General features: G+C 37.1%; 1 protein-coding gene across 1 annotated transcript in view; it reads right to left on the bottom strand.

The window, feature by feature from the left end:
- The window catches only part of TTC21B (tetratricopeptide repeat domain 21B), an 85,300-nt gene that overhangs the window by 29,778 nt on the left and 40,510 nt on the right, over positions 1-15,012 (bottom strand). Inside the window, exons 19-22 of the mRNA XM_067741677.1 lie at positions 13,297-13,403; positions 8,856-9,044; positions 4,276-4,386; positions 3,258-3,339 (exon numbers count right to left, since the gene is read on the bottom strand). Of these exons, the coding sequence (XP_067597778.1) occupies positions 3,258-3,339; positions 4,276-4,386; positions 8,856-9,044; positions 13,297-13,403 (489 nt within the window). The remainder of the gene's footprint in view (positions 1-3,257; positions 3,340-4,275; positions 4,387-8,855; positions 9,045-13,296; positions 13,404-15,012) is intronic.

The following is a 15,012-nucleotide window of genomic DNA, read 5'->3' as shown; positions in this document are numbered from 1 at the left end:
TCTACTGAATTTATGAATAAATAATTCACTTTATATTTGTTTTTAAGTAGACAGTCCAGAGCACCACTATTATGTATTTGGAAAAAGTGCTGGGGCCAAGTAACCTGGGTGATACAAAAGTCACGTGACAGATGAGGGGCTTCTTCAAATCTTACATGCAAGGGCACTGTTGCCACCAATGGCTTAAACATATTCACAAGGAAAGAGGTCTGTTTTTTAAAGAAACCAGGTTGGATCACTGACTCAGAGGGAAATGCTGCAATACGGGAACAGCTTGAGATAGTCAGAATGAAAATATTACATGCATTACCTTAAACAGTAGTTCAGAGAAGGAAAAAAAGACAAAACAGAGTATAGAAACCAAGAGAGAAGCCATGGCAGGAAGACAACTTAGGCCTGAAGAAAGTATGAGTAAGTAAGGTTTGGGCAAATGAAGTGGAAGGATGGCCCATATTTTAGACTTGGAGTAAGCAGAAAAGGTAAGAAGTTAAAGGAATTAGGAGCACTCTTTCAAGTAACATCTGAATATGAGCTGGAGCAGACAGTGTGAGAAACGACATGACCTGAGGAAGTCCAAAGGTGGGAGACAATCTTAAAAGATGATAAAAATAATAAGAAATTAAAAGTGTTGACATCACCATAAGAACAAGATTTTTTCCTTCTAATCTTTGCCCTAACTAGGAATTAGGAATGTTTTATTTGTAAGCAGAAGGGACTGTTCTATAAATTCAAACCCTCAGCGAGTTACAGCATTAGTCAGCGGAACAAGTCGAGTGTATCTGGTTCTCTGAGCTGCCCTCCTTGAGGCATGCCCACCTCTGTGTACACGCTGCCCCACCCAGGCAGCTCTGACTGCCCATGGCAGCATCCTGAGACAAGGCATAGGGGTCGGAAGAACTGAACAACAGCTCGAGGACTTCCTCTGAGATCGCAAACTCTTCTCAGCCAGTACTTTGACACGTAAGTAACATACATTCCCTTCCCTTCCCCCTTTACCCCAACTCCCTTCTTTCCTTTTCTCCTCCCACTCTTCTATTCATCCAATAGTTATACTCAGCCAGATACTGTTCCACATCTTCATAGCAGTGAAGACCCAGTTCCTGGCCACTTGATGCTTATGATCTATTATTTACAATTTTTGTTTTGCTTTGTTTTACAAATGCAATATAAAACAAAGGACCGAGAACAGGATAAGAGGATGGGGGGCAATGAGGTGTTATTGACATAGGATGGCTGGGGAAGGGCACCCTCAGGAAGAGGCAGCATGAGAGCAAAGTTCTGAGTGGAATAAAGCAGAACATACTCCAGGAAGAGGGAACAGCAACTGGAGAGTCTCAAGGAACTAACCTGCCTGGGCTGTTGCTTACCTAATATCTACTATCCCTTCCTTTTTCACTATCAGAGTTCTGATTTTATTCTACGTGGCACTGTGTTCAGCTAGAAGATGACATTTCCCACTCTGTTTTGCAGCTACAGAGGTGCTTCTAGAAAGGGTTTTTTTTTTTTTTTAAAGAAAGAAAAGATGACTCACTGAGGAGGTATGCCCTTTGGCCCACCTCCACCTTCCCCATCCAGGAACATCAATGCCTAGGGCTGCAGCGGTCATCTTGGACGTGATACTTAAAATGGAAGTTTGGCTAATGATGGTAGAAGAAAAAGACAGAAGGACTCAGACTTCCTGATGATACCGTGGAATCTCTGGGCCATTCCCAGCACAATCTACTTTTAAATTTCTTTAACGTAAGAGAAAAATAAAAGCCATGATTATTTAGGCCACTAGAGTATGGGGGGGAGGATAACCACTACTTTCAGCTGAAAGCATTTCTAAACTATTTGGGGGCAAGGCGTAGAAACAGAGGTGAGTTGTGCGAATACTGCAGTAATCCGTGTGAGAAATGACCAGGGTGGCAGCAGTAGAGGTGGTAAAAGTGATGGGATCCTAGACATATTTTGAAGGTAGAGCTAACAGGGATTTGCTGACAGACTGGACGTGGTATATGAGAAGAAAGATGAGACAAAGGTAACTAGAAGGTTTGGGACTGGCGTAAATGGATAAATGGTAATGCCATTTACGGAAATGAGAAAAAGAGACGGAGTAGATCTGGAGGGAAGGAAAAGATCCAGTATTGTGTTTTGGACAGGTTAAGCTGGAGAGCCTCCTAGGCAGCTGAGTGGGAATGCAAATAGGCAGTGGTGTAGATGAGTCGGGACTGGACACTGGACGTAAAGCCAGGGGCCTGGATGAAGTCACCTAGAGCAGTGAAGGTATTAAAGGGGAAAACGTTTGAGAAATGGTGTCTACAACCCTCTGACATTTAAAGGTCATAAAGAGAAGACAGATCTAACAAAGGAGGGTGAAACAGAGCGGTCAGCTGGGAAAATACCAGGTAAGCCCAGCATCCCGGAAGACAAGTCAAGGACGTCTTTCATGAAGGAGTGGGTAAGCTGTGCTAAGTACACTGTCAGGCCCAGAAAGCAGAGAACTGAGAATCAGACCTGGGTCTGGCAGCATGGAGGGCACTGGCCACCCTGCAGAAGCAGCCTCCCTGGAGTGCAGGAGTGGAGGAGACAGTGAAGACAGCAGACAGAAATCCTTCAGAGGAAATCTGCTACAGTGGAAAATGGAGCTGTAATTGGAAGGGGAGAGTAACTGGAGACTTAAGAGCTGGGTTTTATGTACTAATGTCTTTAAAGCGGGCAGGTATCACAGCAAATTTATGTGCTGACTGGGAAGAAGATGATGGTACAGGAGAGAGAGAACAGCAGAAGTAAAGCCCTTCAGGAGGGGAGGGGAGGCATCCAGTGCCCACAGGGAGCAGCTGTTGCAGGTGGGGTGGCAGACCTGGGGAGCAGGCGGACCTGGGGACAGGAAGAGGGAGACTTTCTCTTCCAGGTGCTCACGTTTTCTCAGTGAGGTAGGAGGCAAGGTTTCTAGCTGACGACAAGAAGAGGGGAAAGGGGAAAGGACAAGAAGAGGGGAAAGGGTGTCAAAGGTTTGTGGAGAGGAGAAAGTATAAAAGGGGGATGGAGTGAGTGAATTCATTAGAGAAGTACAGTAGGATTGCCAGGCAGAATCTGAGGGCCCATCTGGGGTCTCTGGTCATGATTTAAAGTGAGACCAGTCACTTTAATGACCAGTCATTTTTCTTATAACCATTTCAGCTGCTCAAGGGCAGGTGTGGAATAAGCAGCATAACAGCCAAAAAGAAAAGAAAGGGAGTTGATTGCATTAGAAGGTATAATCAGTGGATATTTACCTGGTTTTCGTTCTAAAAGCTGTTGTAAATGAAACACGGCTTGTTCGTAGTCCTGTCTTCTGAACATGAGATCTGCCATCATCTATAAAGGTAAACGTTGGTTCTAAAAATACTGCCACATATTTTACAAAGCATAGTATTCCTATCAAGACTGGTTGCTATGAAAACACATCTGAGAAATATGAGGAGGGCAAAGTTTTATAAAACGGAGCCATTTAAAAGTCAAGTACACCTTAAGCAGATTAGCACTGAGATCAGTATAACAGAAGATAATCAAGGATGTGAAACATTTCTGTTTGCAAAAACTGTATTTTTAGCATAAAATATGTTTCAAGTAGTTATTCTAAAAACAGAAACTTGAAGGGAACTGCACACTCTCTGTGTCTCACTTGGCTAAAATAACGAGAAGATTTTAAAAGAAAACCCAGAACATTCTGAAACCTTAAGTATTTCAAAGGAATTTAAAATGAGCAAGTGCTTTAAAAGGGAGAGGTCTGGTATTTCTTTTCAGTTACAGTGGCTCATTTGTAAAATTATTAAATGAACCTCACAAACTGTCATCTATGTAGCTGTTTGAAAAGCTATCAAAAACCTCAACCCAGGTAAAAATGAGAAAGAAAAGCAAAACTCTATTTAATAAACACACACCTTAAAATGATACATGAAGAATTTTTTCTGTAACTCAGAAAGTGCCACTGAAACTGGTAACAGTTAGTCTTTAGCAAATTAGAGCTTTACCACATGAACTCCTCCTGACCAAGCATAAAGAAAAATTAACTAGGCCCAAAAAGGGCAAGCAAAAACCTGACCTAAGTTCACCATTCTCATAAAATAAAGAGAGTCTTGGTGTTTATTGGTAAAATATACTAATAATGTTAAAAGTGTTATTTCTTCCAAAAGCCAACATGAGCCAGGCATCTCATCTCCTATTAGTTTTATCAGTTAAAATTTGAAACTGCCCCTTGGAATAAACATAAAACACAACTGCCTTTACAGCAGTGAAGTCTCCTGGACTAACCATGGTGGCAGCTTCATTGTCCTGGTCGCTCTGGAGAAGCAGAGCACAGTGCCGCAGGCAGGCGTCAGGGTCATCTTGTGCCAGGTATAATCGTGCCAGCTCCAGCATTATCTACAGAGAAGAAGGGCAAGATTAGTCAGAAAATGTTTGGAATAAAAAGTGAAATAGGAAAATGTGTAGGCACAGATGAAACTTTATTTGACCAAGAGTTATTGCAATAAAAAGGCCAAGCACGATAAGCAGGAAAACTATAGGTTTGCTCATCTCTAGTTTCTCTTATACTGGGGAAAAAAAAAGGAAAAACAGGCTGTGCCTCAGTTGAAAAGTAGAGAGACACAAAGCACTGTGAAAAGAACACTGGTCTTAAATTAGGAGCTATGATTCTAGTCCAAGCTTCTCCATGATGGGGCCCTTTACTTCTCTAAACCTGTTTCCTCATTTGTAAAATAAAAAGCTTGAAGCAGATATGCTCCAGATGTACAACTATGATTCCAGTTACTTTAGTCACCACTGAACAAGGTACCTATTTGGTTATGACTTAATAAAGATTATCTTTGCCTTACATCTGAAAGAGTTGTATTATTTCAAAACGTCTAATCTTAAACTTTAAATTCTAGAACATGGTTGTCTCGTGTTCTACATCACTTATTTAAATATTTAGCCATTTACTAGAGTATTGTTTTAAAATGTTGATCATCTATCAAGATCTGAGAGTAATAACATTTTAGTTTATAAAACTGGCCATGACAACCAGTGGATCACTGAAGAAATCAAAGAGGAAATCAAAAATTACCTAGAGACAAATGACAATGAAAACATCATGATCCAAAACATATGGGATGCAGAGAAAGCAGTTCTAAGAGAAGTTTACAGAAATACAATCCTACCTCAGGAAACAAGACAACTCTCAAATCAACAACCTAACCTTACACCTAAAGCAACTAGAGAAAGAAAAACAAAGAAAACCCAAAGTTAGTAGACGGAAAGAAGTCATAAAGATCAGAGCAGAAATAAATGAAATAGAGACTAAAAAAAATAGAAAAGGTCAATGAAACTAAAAGCTAGTTCTCTGAAAACATAAACAAAATTGATAAACCTTTAGCCAGACTCTTCAAGAAAAAAAGGGAGAGGGCAAAAATCAATAAAATTAGAAATGAAAACGGAGAAGTTACAACGGACACCACAGAAATACAAAGGATCATAAGAGACACTACAAGCAACTATATGCCAACAAAATGGACAATCTGAAAGAAATGACAAATTCTTAGAAAGATACAATCTCCCAATACTGAATCAGGAAGAAATTGCAAATATGAACAGACCAATCACAAGTACTGAAATTGTGATAAAAAAACTTCCAACAAACAAAACTGCAACACCAGATGACTTCACAGGTAAATTCTACCAAACATTTAGAGAAGAGTTAATACCTATCCTTCTGAAAGTATTCCAAAATACTGCAGAGGAAGGAACACTCCCAAACTCATTTTATGAGGCCACCATCATCCTGATACCAAAACCAGACAGAGATACCAGAAGAAAAGAAAACTACAGGCCAATATTACTGATGAACACAGACTCAAAAACACTCAACAAAATACTGGCAAACCAAATCCAACAATATATTAAAAGGATCATACACCATGATCAAGTGGGATTTATCCCAGGGATGCAAGGATTCTTCAGTATCTGCAGATCAATCAGTGTGATATACCATATCAACAAACTGAATAAAAACCATATCATCATCTCAATAGATGCAGAAAAAGCTTTTGACAAAATTCAACACCGATTTATGATAAAAACTCTATAGAAAGTAGGAATAGAGGGAACATACCTCACCATAATATAGACCATATATGACAAACCTACAGCTAACATCATACTCAATGGTGAAAAGCTGAAAGCATTTCCTCTAAGATCAGGAACAAGACAAGGATGTCCCCTCTTGCCACTCCTATTCGACATAGTTTTGGAAGTCCTAGCCATGGCAATCAGAGAAGAAAAAGAAATAAAAGGAATCCAAATTGGCAAAGAAGGAGTAAAACTGTCACTGTTTCCAGATGACATGATGATACTATACATAGAAAATCCTTAAGATGCTACCAGAAAACTACTAGAGCCCGTCAATGGAATCAGTAAAGTTGCAGGATACAAAATTTAATACACAGAAATCTCTTGCATTCCTACACACTAACAAGGAAAGATCAGAAAGAGAAATTAAAGAAACAATCCCATTTACCATCAGATCAAAAAGAATAAAATACCTAGAAATAAACCTACCTAAGGAGGCAAAAGACACCAATGAAAGAAATCAGTGATGACACAAACAGATGGAAAGGTATAACATGTTCTTGGCTTGGAAGAATCAATACTGTCACAATGACTATACTCCCCAAGGCAATCGACAGATTCACTGCAATCCCTAGCAGATTACCAATGGCATTTTTCACAGACCTAGAACAAAAAATTTTTTATTTGTACAGAGACACAAAAGACCCCAAATAGCCAAAGCAATCTTCAGAAAGAAAAACGGAGCTGGAGGAATCAGGCTCCCTGACTTCAGACTATTCTATAAATCTACAGTCATCAAAACAGTATGTTACTGGCCCAAAAACAGAAATATAGATCCATGGAACAGGATAGAATGCCCAGAAGTAAACCCACGCCCCTATGGTCAATTAATCTACAACAAAGGAGTCAAGACTATGCAATGGAGAAAAGACAGTCTCTTCAATAAATTGTGCTGGGAAAACTGGACAGCTACATGTAAATGAATGAAATTACAACATTCTCTAACACCATACACGAAAATAAACTCAAAATGGATCAAAGACCTACATGTAAGTCCAGACACTATAAAACTCTTAGAGGAAAACATAGGCAGAACATTCTCTGACATAGATTGCAGCAATATCTTTTTGGATCCACCTCCTAGAGTAATGGAAAAAAAAAACCCAAAAACAGATGGGACCGAATTAAACTTAAAAGCGTCTGCACAGCAAAGGAAACCATAAACAAAAAGACAACCCACAGAATGGGAGAAAATATTTGCAAACAATGCAAATGACAAGGGATTAACCTCCAAAATTTACAAAGAGCTCATGCAGCTCAACGTTAAAAAAGCAAACAACCGAACCAAAAAATGGGCAAAAGATCTAGACATTTCTCCAAAGACATACAGACGGCCAAAAAGCACATGAGAAGATGCTCAACGTCACTAATCATTAGAGAAACGCAAATCAAAACCACAATGAGTTATCACCTCAAACTGGTCAGAATGGCCATCATCAAAAAGTCTACAAACAGAAACAGATGCTGGAAAGGGTGTGGAGAAAAGGGAACCCTCCTACACTGTTTGTGGGAATGTAAATTGGTACAACCACTATGGAGAACAGTATGGAGTTTCCTTAGAAAAAAACTAAAAATAGAACTATTGTATGATCCAGCAATCACATTCCTGGATGTATATCCAGAGAAAACCATAATTCGAAATGATACATGCATCTCACTGTTCACCGCAGCACTGTTTACAATAGCCAAGACATGGAAGCAACCTAAATGTCCATCGACAGAGGAATGGATAAAGAAGATGTGGTACATATACACAATGGAGTACTACTCAGCTATTAAAATAATGAAATAATCCCATTTGCAGCAGCATGGATGGACCTAGAGATTATCATACTAAGTGAAGTAAGTCAGAAAGAGAAAAACAAGTATCATGTGATATCACTCACATGTGGACTCTAATTTTTTAAAAATGAAACAAATGAACTTATTTACAAAACAGAAGTAGACTCACAGATATTGAAAACAAACTTATGGTTACCAAAGGGGAAACGTGGTGGGGGAGGGATAAATCAGGAGTTTGGGATTAACATACACACACTACTATACACAAGATAGGTAACAAACAAGGACCAACAAGGACCTACATAGCATAGCACAGGGAACTCTACTCAACATTCTGTGATAACCTATATGAGAAAAGAATCTGATAAAGAATGAATATATATATATGTATAACTGAATCACTTTGCTGTATACCTGAAACTAATACAACATTGTAAATCAACTATACACTCCAATATAATTAAAATAAAATTTTCAAAAAAATTAAACTGGCCATGTATATAAGTTTTCTACACTAATATTATCTTTACATTTATTCTCACGCTGTGCCATTTGAAGTTAAGAGATTCAATCTAGTTGCTTTTGTATATCCAGCACCAAACAGCAATGAAAATACAATAGCTGTTTAGTAAACTGAATCGAATCCTCTAGATTCAGATATTTATTTGAATTTGAGAATTGTTTTAAAGTAATTATTAAAACACAGATGAATGTAAAAAGAGCTTACAGATTTACTTTATATCACTTCATAATAATTTTAGACTAACATTATTAAGGCATCATGTATTTTGAAGTATTTCTGAAACCAATATTAATATTTTAACTTGCATTTTTATTACATTTCTTTTCAAATCTTTATAAATAAGCTGTTAAGAAGTTTACATTTGGGGAAATTAGATGACATCTGGACTATAAGGTGCTTAAAATTTGATAAAAGTACTGACCTTATTATCTGTTTCACAATGAACAAGAGCCTCTCTATAAAATTTAATTGCTTTTTCATAGTCTCGCTGAGCAACAGAATGTTTTGCAATCGCTGCACAAATTTCAGCTGCTAAATGTTTCTGTGCAGGAACTGCATCTGGCTGTTCCATCTGAACACGTTTTAGTACCCGAGCTTGTAATTCTCGAGCCTAGAAAAATATAAGGATAAAAAGGAATTTTAAAAAGAAATTAAACAATTCTCAGTAACTCACATGTAGCATAATTTTACAGATTTATTTAAGCATTAATGGCCCTCAATCTAACAAAGCCTGATCCAAAGAAAATGTCTTAACTGAGGTTTTAAAAAGGTACTTGTTTGCAAATAAGCCAGTATGCACTTATCTTTGCAACTAAAATGCTATAAAAGTACTGAATCTTTTCCCACTGTTATAAGAATATGCACAGGAAACTCACTAAGAGGAAATGCAACCATGAAACAAATATTTAGAAAATATGTCTACATGTTGTAATTAAAAAAATGAAAACTGTAAATGTTTATTAAATTAATAAAATTGTATCTAGAAGTTATTGAATCAAATACTGGCATGTTTCAGGGAGTAAGTACATCCACATATTGTCAATGGCATATAAATCAGTCCCATCTTTCTGGGGAGCACCCTCGTAAAACATACTAACTTCCTAAAATTAACACACTATTGAACTTAGCTGTTTCATTCTTGGGAAGGTATTAAGGACATCACTTAGAAGGAAAAAAGGAAACATGTTATTTGTTATTAAAAAAAAATGGCCTGTTGGGCTCCCCTGGTGGCGCAGTGGTTGAGAGTCCGCCTGCCGCTGCAGGGGACGCGGGTTCGTGCCCCGGTCCGGGAAGATCCCACATGCCGTGGAGTGGCTGGGCCCGTGAGCCATGGCCGCTGAGCCTGCACGTCGGGAGCCTGTGCTCTGCAACGGGAGAGGCCACAACAGGGAGAGGCCCGCATACCGCAAAAAAAAAAAAAAAAAAAAAAAGGCCTGTTGTAAAAACAAAACAACAACAACAAAACAAAAACAAATCTGGAAGCAACCCAAATGTCTGATGACAAGGAAATGCCTAACCAATTGATGGTGTATATACCTGGTCCCACACTATGCACAGACACTCCTAAGGAGGTAGGGGCCTTCCTCAGACTAAGAACGTAGAGTAATTTGCTAAATTGGAGGAGTATCAGCCTTCCCACCCACAAGTCTCATTTCTGAAACATCGAGACCTTCCTTTAACAAGTGACAGAGAACTCCTAGGCGTTAGGCCTTTACAATAAACTTTAACTTTGAGCTAATCATTCACTCATGCATTCATGCATTCATTTAATGAACAATAAATGCCCACCATCTGCCATACATTATGCTACACACAACAAGCCCTTCTGGGGACTCCTGTCAAAACGTTGGTTGACAACTGGTATTTGATGAAGATGGTCTAAAGCTGATTATTTTGGGGAACCACAGGTCATAATATTTTAGGGTATCATGATAAGCATTCTTTTGGAAATGAAAGAGAAAGGATTAAAAAATACTGTATATATAGCATGTGGTAAAGGTTAACACTGTTTCATGAAATTTTAATTTTGGTTATATTAATGTGTGTTTATAAGTATAGAGGTATGTGCACGTTTGTGTATTTGATGTTTTATATTATGCATGTACCAGTGTGCACGGTTTTGCATATGTGCACACGCACACACACACACTCACAAAGAACTCTGAAACAACTGGTCTAAATAGGGGCAGTACCCTTTTATACCTATTATGCCAGCTTAATTATTAATTTTCTTTCTCAAAAGTATTCTGGCTTGAATGATAAATTATATGGTTGCACTAGGTTAAAAGATATGCACTTCTTTCTCTAGACAGTGTGAGTTTTATCTCTGCATCAACTAAATCTCTAAATGTCAAATAGGTGGACCTCATGAGCTTAACTTCCTAGAGAAAAACCTTTATAAGTTAGGCTTTGTGATACCTTGCAATTTTCTTAAAGGTAAATAATTGGGGGGTTGGGAGGGGGTGGATCTTGAGCAAAAGTTTTTTTCATTTTTTATTAAAGATATCATAAAACAATGCTCAATTTCTCTAAGTATATATAATAATCATTAAAAAACATTTTCACATAGAATAAAATTTTCTTGAAGAATTGATACCATTCCCTATACTTTTCCTTGCTTTTATCAGAAATAAATTTCATGGTCTTTTACAGTAAGCATATTAACCCTGATCTGTCAACACCATTACTTTTCCCTCCCCCTTCCTTTATTATAATATTCTTCTAAATTCCATCAAACCCTTGGGTAGAAGAAAGTATATATATAAACATCTTATTTCAAAGAATTCTTAATTTTCCCTTTTTATTTCAATAGCCTTATTGTATCTTACCGAAGACAACATCAAAGCAAAATATGCCAATAAAATCAGAATATCACATTACTTTTTATATGAAGATGGAGCTATACTGGAAAAATCCATACAAATGAACGTTGAGTGAAGGAAGCAAACACAAGTATAATCTGTACATATTAATTAAAACTATATCAAGTTATAATGTCCTAAAATTGTTAGTGTTTTATGGCACATAGGTTTTTTATTTCTAGTTTAGATTTTGTTTTCACAGAAAAGATAATGCCTATACTAAAGTGATTTTTCCTTTAACTGTTCCTGCAATTAAACAATTAAAATAATCTATGATTTCCTTTCAGCCATTCAACAAAAATTTCAAGCTCCTATCATGGTGAACATATTTGAAGGTGGATCCCATGATTTTCACCTCTATTGTTCAATAAGAGGATGGGGATCAGTTAGGAGGAGTCTGGGCTAAAAGATAATAATAGATAAGGCTAAAAGATGACAGAGAGGGATGAAGAAATGTGGAGTTATTTCGGAAGTCCGAAACATATTTCATGTTTAGCAACTATGCAAAAATATTATGATGCAACTCCCAAGTTCCATAATGTGGAGAATTAAGCTCAATAAATGGTTGCTGAATAAATGAATTTAAAATATCAAACACTTTGATTACACTATTTGAGTTGTATTGTAATTCTATATTCAAATTCAAATTGTTTGTATTGTACCTCAAAAAGATTTACTTTTTCAGAGATCAGAATGCAAAGAATATTATAGTTGGAAAGAACGTTATAGCTCTTCAAATTTTATGAAAGGTGAAAAATCCCTGTGCTATAACATATAAACTTAAAATGAATTTGATTTTGGTTTGTTGGCATTGTCTAACCACAGTTTGTCTTTTAGTGTTATTCAATGTGTCTGCTCATAGAACACAGAAGCTCATGCAACCAGTCACTGAGACTAATGCTATTCATAATGGAATGAAATATGCCAAATTCACTTCTAAAATGTTTTGAAAGTCTAAATTTATGAAAATTACACTTTCCTTTTAGCTAATGGTAGCTAACCTCAGGTTAAGTGCCATTCCTTTATCATATAATTCAGAAAACAGGGATAAAACATACCAACAATTAAGGGTAAGATATTACATTGTTGAAGATTACATATCTTAATGAAATCATAAGCTTACATGGGGGTCACAGAAATCTAACAGTGTGAGCTCCATTCATTCACAATTTGAACAAAAAAATATTATTGGACATTGCCTGAAACACACACACATTTTGTGTGTTGAAATCTAGAGATATTGAATCTATTAATAAAAATCTTCTGTCAAAGAAACCTCAAGGTCTCAAAGGTGCTAATACTGAATTGTTCCAAACATTAAAGAAACAGCATGTCTTAGAGACCAACCTTTCTAATGAACATATATGCACAAACCTTGAACAAAATATTAGGAACTATCTTTAAATTCCAGCAATGTCTTTTGAAAAATCACAACAGTGACATTTATTTCAGTACTGTAAGGATGGTTTAACATTCAAAAATCAATCAATTTAATAAACAGGAAAAAAAAAATTGGAGAAAAGTCACATGACCATTTTGATAGATGCAGAAAGTGTATTAGACAAAACTGTTAGCAAACTAGAAATTGAAAAATCATCAAAACACATCAGTCACTTAGGAATACATCTAAGGAAATGAGTACAAAACCTCTACATTGAAAACCACAAAACATTAAAGGAAATTAAAGAAGATATAAATAAGTGGAAGAAAAAAATGAGTTCAACTCCTGCCTATGACACTAGTCATGTGACTTCACACAAGTTATTAAACCAAGCTCCCTCAGCTATAAAACAGGATTAAAAATATCAACCTTCCCTAATTGTTATTAATAATTAGCAACAATACATTTAAACAGTACAATCCACTGGCATTCAATCATTATTTCTATTTGACTTATTTTCTATGACAGTTGGGCCAAAAGATTGTCTTCCTTTTACGTGTGGCATATTTCCTTCTGAGACCATCACCCACCCTTAACCCCTTACAAAGGCATTTGTTTACCTGTTGTAATGAAGCAACTGCATCACCAGGTCTGTCCACTTTACTATAAACTTTTGCTAGAAGAACTTGAGAACGTCCATCCTCTGTGAGAGCTGACAGTTCATTTACTATGAAAGAACAAAATATAATGGGAAAAAATAATAATTCATTTAAAATAAATCTTTACATTTTTCTATAAGTTTTTATACTTGACTTTGAAAAATAGTGAATAAAGTTTAAAAAGGTTCAATAAATTAACTGAAGAATGGCCAAATTGGGAAAAAAAAAAAGATTTAGGATAAAAACTGGCTGGAAGAAAAGTTAAAGAACTGGAGGCATTTCTTAGACATACAAGAGATAACAATACAACAACACAGAGAAGAGTTTCAATTTCCATTCTTTTTTTTTTTTAAAGATTTAATTAATTAATTTGTTTGTTTATCTGTCTTTGTTGCTGCGCATGGGCTTCCTCTAGTTGTGGTGAGCAGGGGCTGCTCTTTGTTGCGTTGCATGGGTTCCTCATTGCGGTGGCTTCTCTTGTTGAGGAGCGTGGGCTCTAGGCGTGTGGGCTCTAGAGTGCACAAGCCTCAGTAGTTGCGGCGTGTGGGGCTCAGTAGTTGCGGTGCATGGGCTCTAGGGTACATGGGCTCAGTAGTTGTGGCGCATGAGCTTAGTTGCTCCTCAGCATGTGGGATCTTCCCAGATCAGAGATCGAACCTGTGTACCCGGCATTGGCAGGTGGATTCTTAACCACTGCACCACTAGGAAAGTCCTCCATTTCCATTCTTAAGTGTATAAGCACCTCTGTTTATTGAAGTCATTTAAAAACAAGATGGGGTAGTTAGTACATGCAATTAAGAAGATAACTGCTATTTATTTTTAAATAACAGAACTTAATAAAGTATACATATATATACACATACATATATACATAATAAACACTGACTTTGATGCCAACCTGTCTGGTTTCAAATCTAGGCTTTATCACTTTCTAGTTAACAAGGTCCTAGTTGAACAAGGTAGTTATCTATTCTGTGCCTCCCTTTCATCTGTAAAATAGGGGAAATAATAGTACCTATCTCATAAGATTACTGTAAAATTTAAAAAGTTAGTAAATTATTAAATAAGCTAATATATGCAAAGCAATTAAAGTCTTGTACATGTCAAGTGCTATTTAAGTATTTGGTATTATTATTTTGTAATCTAAGAGTAATAAAAGAACCCTAGATAATTAACAAAAAGATGTTTCTTCTACCATTTATCGACAGCATGGCCTGAGCCATATTCTGTTTGAATACATCATTATTTATTTAAAATCTCAACCTGAGAAGCAGGTTTTGTTATTGCTATTTTACAGGTAAGAAAAGCTCTAAGGTGGTACAAGGAACTAGGGAGCCGTGACAATGGTGAGAGCAGGCTGGAAGGAGAGGTCAGAGGAACAACAGCATGCACGTGTGAAGGCCATGTAAGCCACTGTAAGACTTTGGTTAACTCAGAGAAATGGGAGACAAGGGGGAGCTTGAGCAGGTGTGATCAAACTTTGGTTGTTTAAAAGGTCCAATAGTGCTGCTGGGTTGGGAAAGGCTGTGTCCAGCTGTGGGGTTGAGGACTGGGTAACAGGGAGACCAGGTGTAGGCTACTGCTTTAATCCACATAAGAGATGATGTAGCTAGGACAGGGTGACAGTAGTGGAAATAATGAGACACAGGAGAATTCTGAATGTATCTAGAAGGCAGA

This window comes from Pseudorca crassidens, chromosome 6, assembly GCF_039906515.1.
Source record: "Pseudorca crassidens isolate mPseCra1 chromosome 6, mPseCra1.hap1, whole genome shotgun sequence".
Classification (NCBI taxonomy): Eukaryota; Metazoa; Chordata; class Mammalia; order Artiodactyla; family Delphinidae; genus Pseudorca; species Pseudorca crassidens.
The sequence above is the reverse complement of the archived record's forward strand: the minus strand, read 5'-3'. Positions and strand labels throughout refer to the sequence as shown.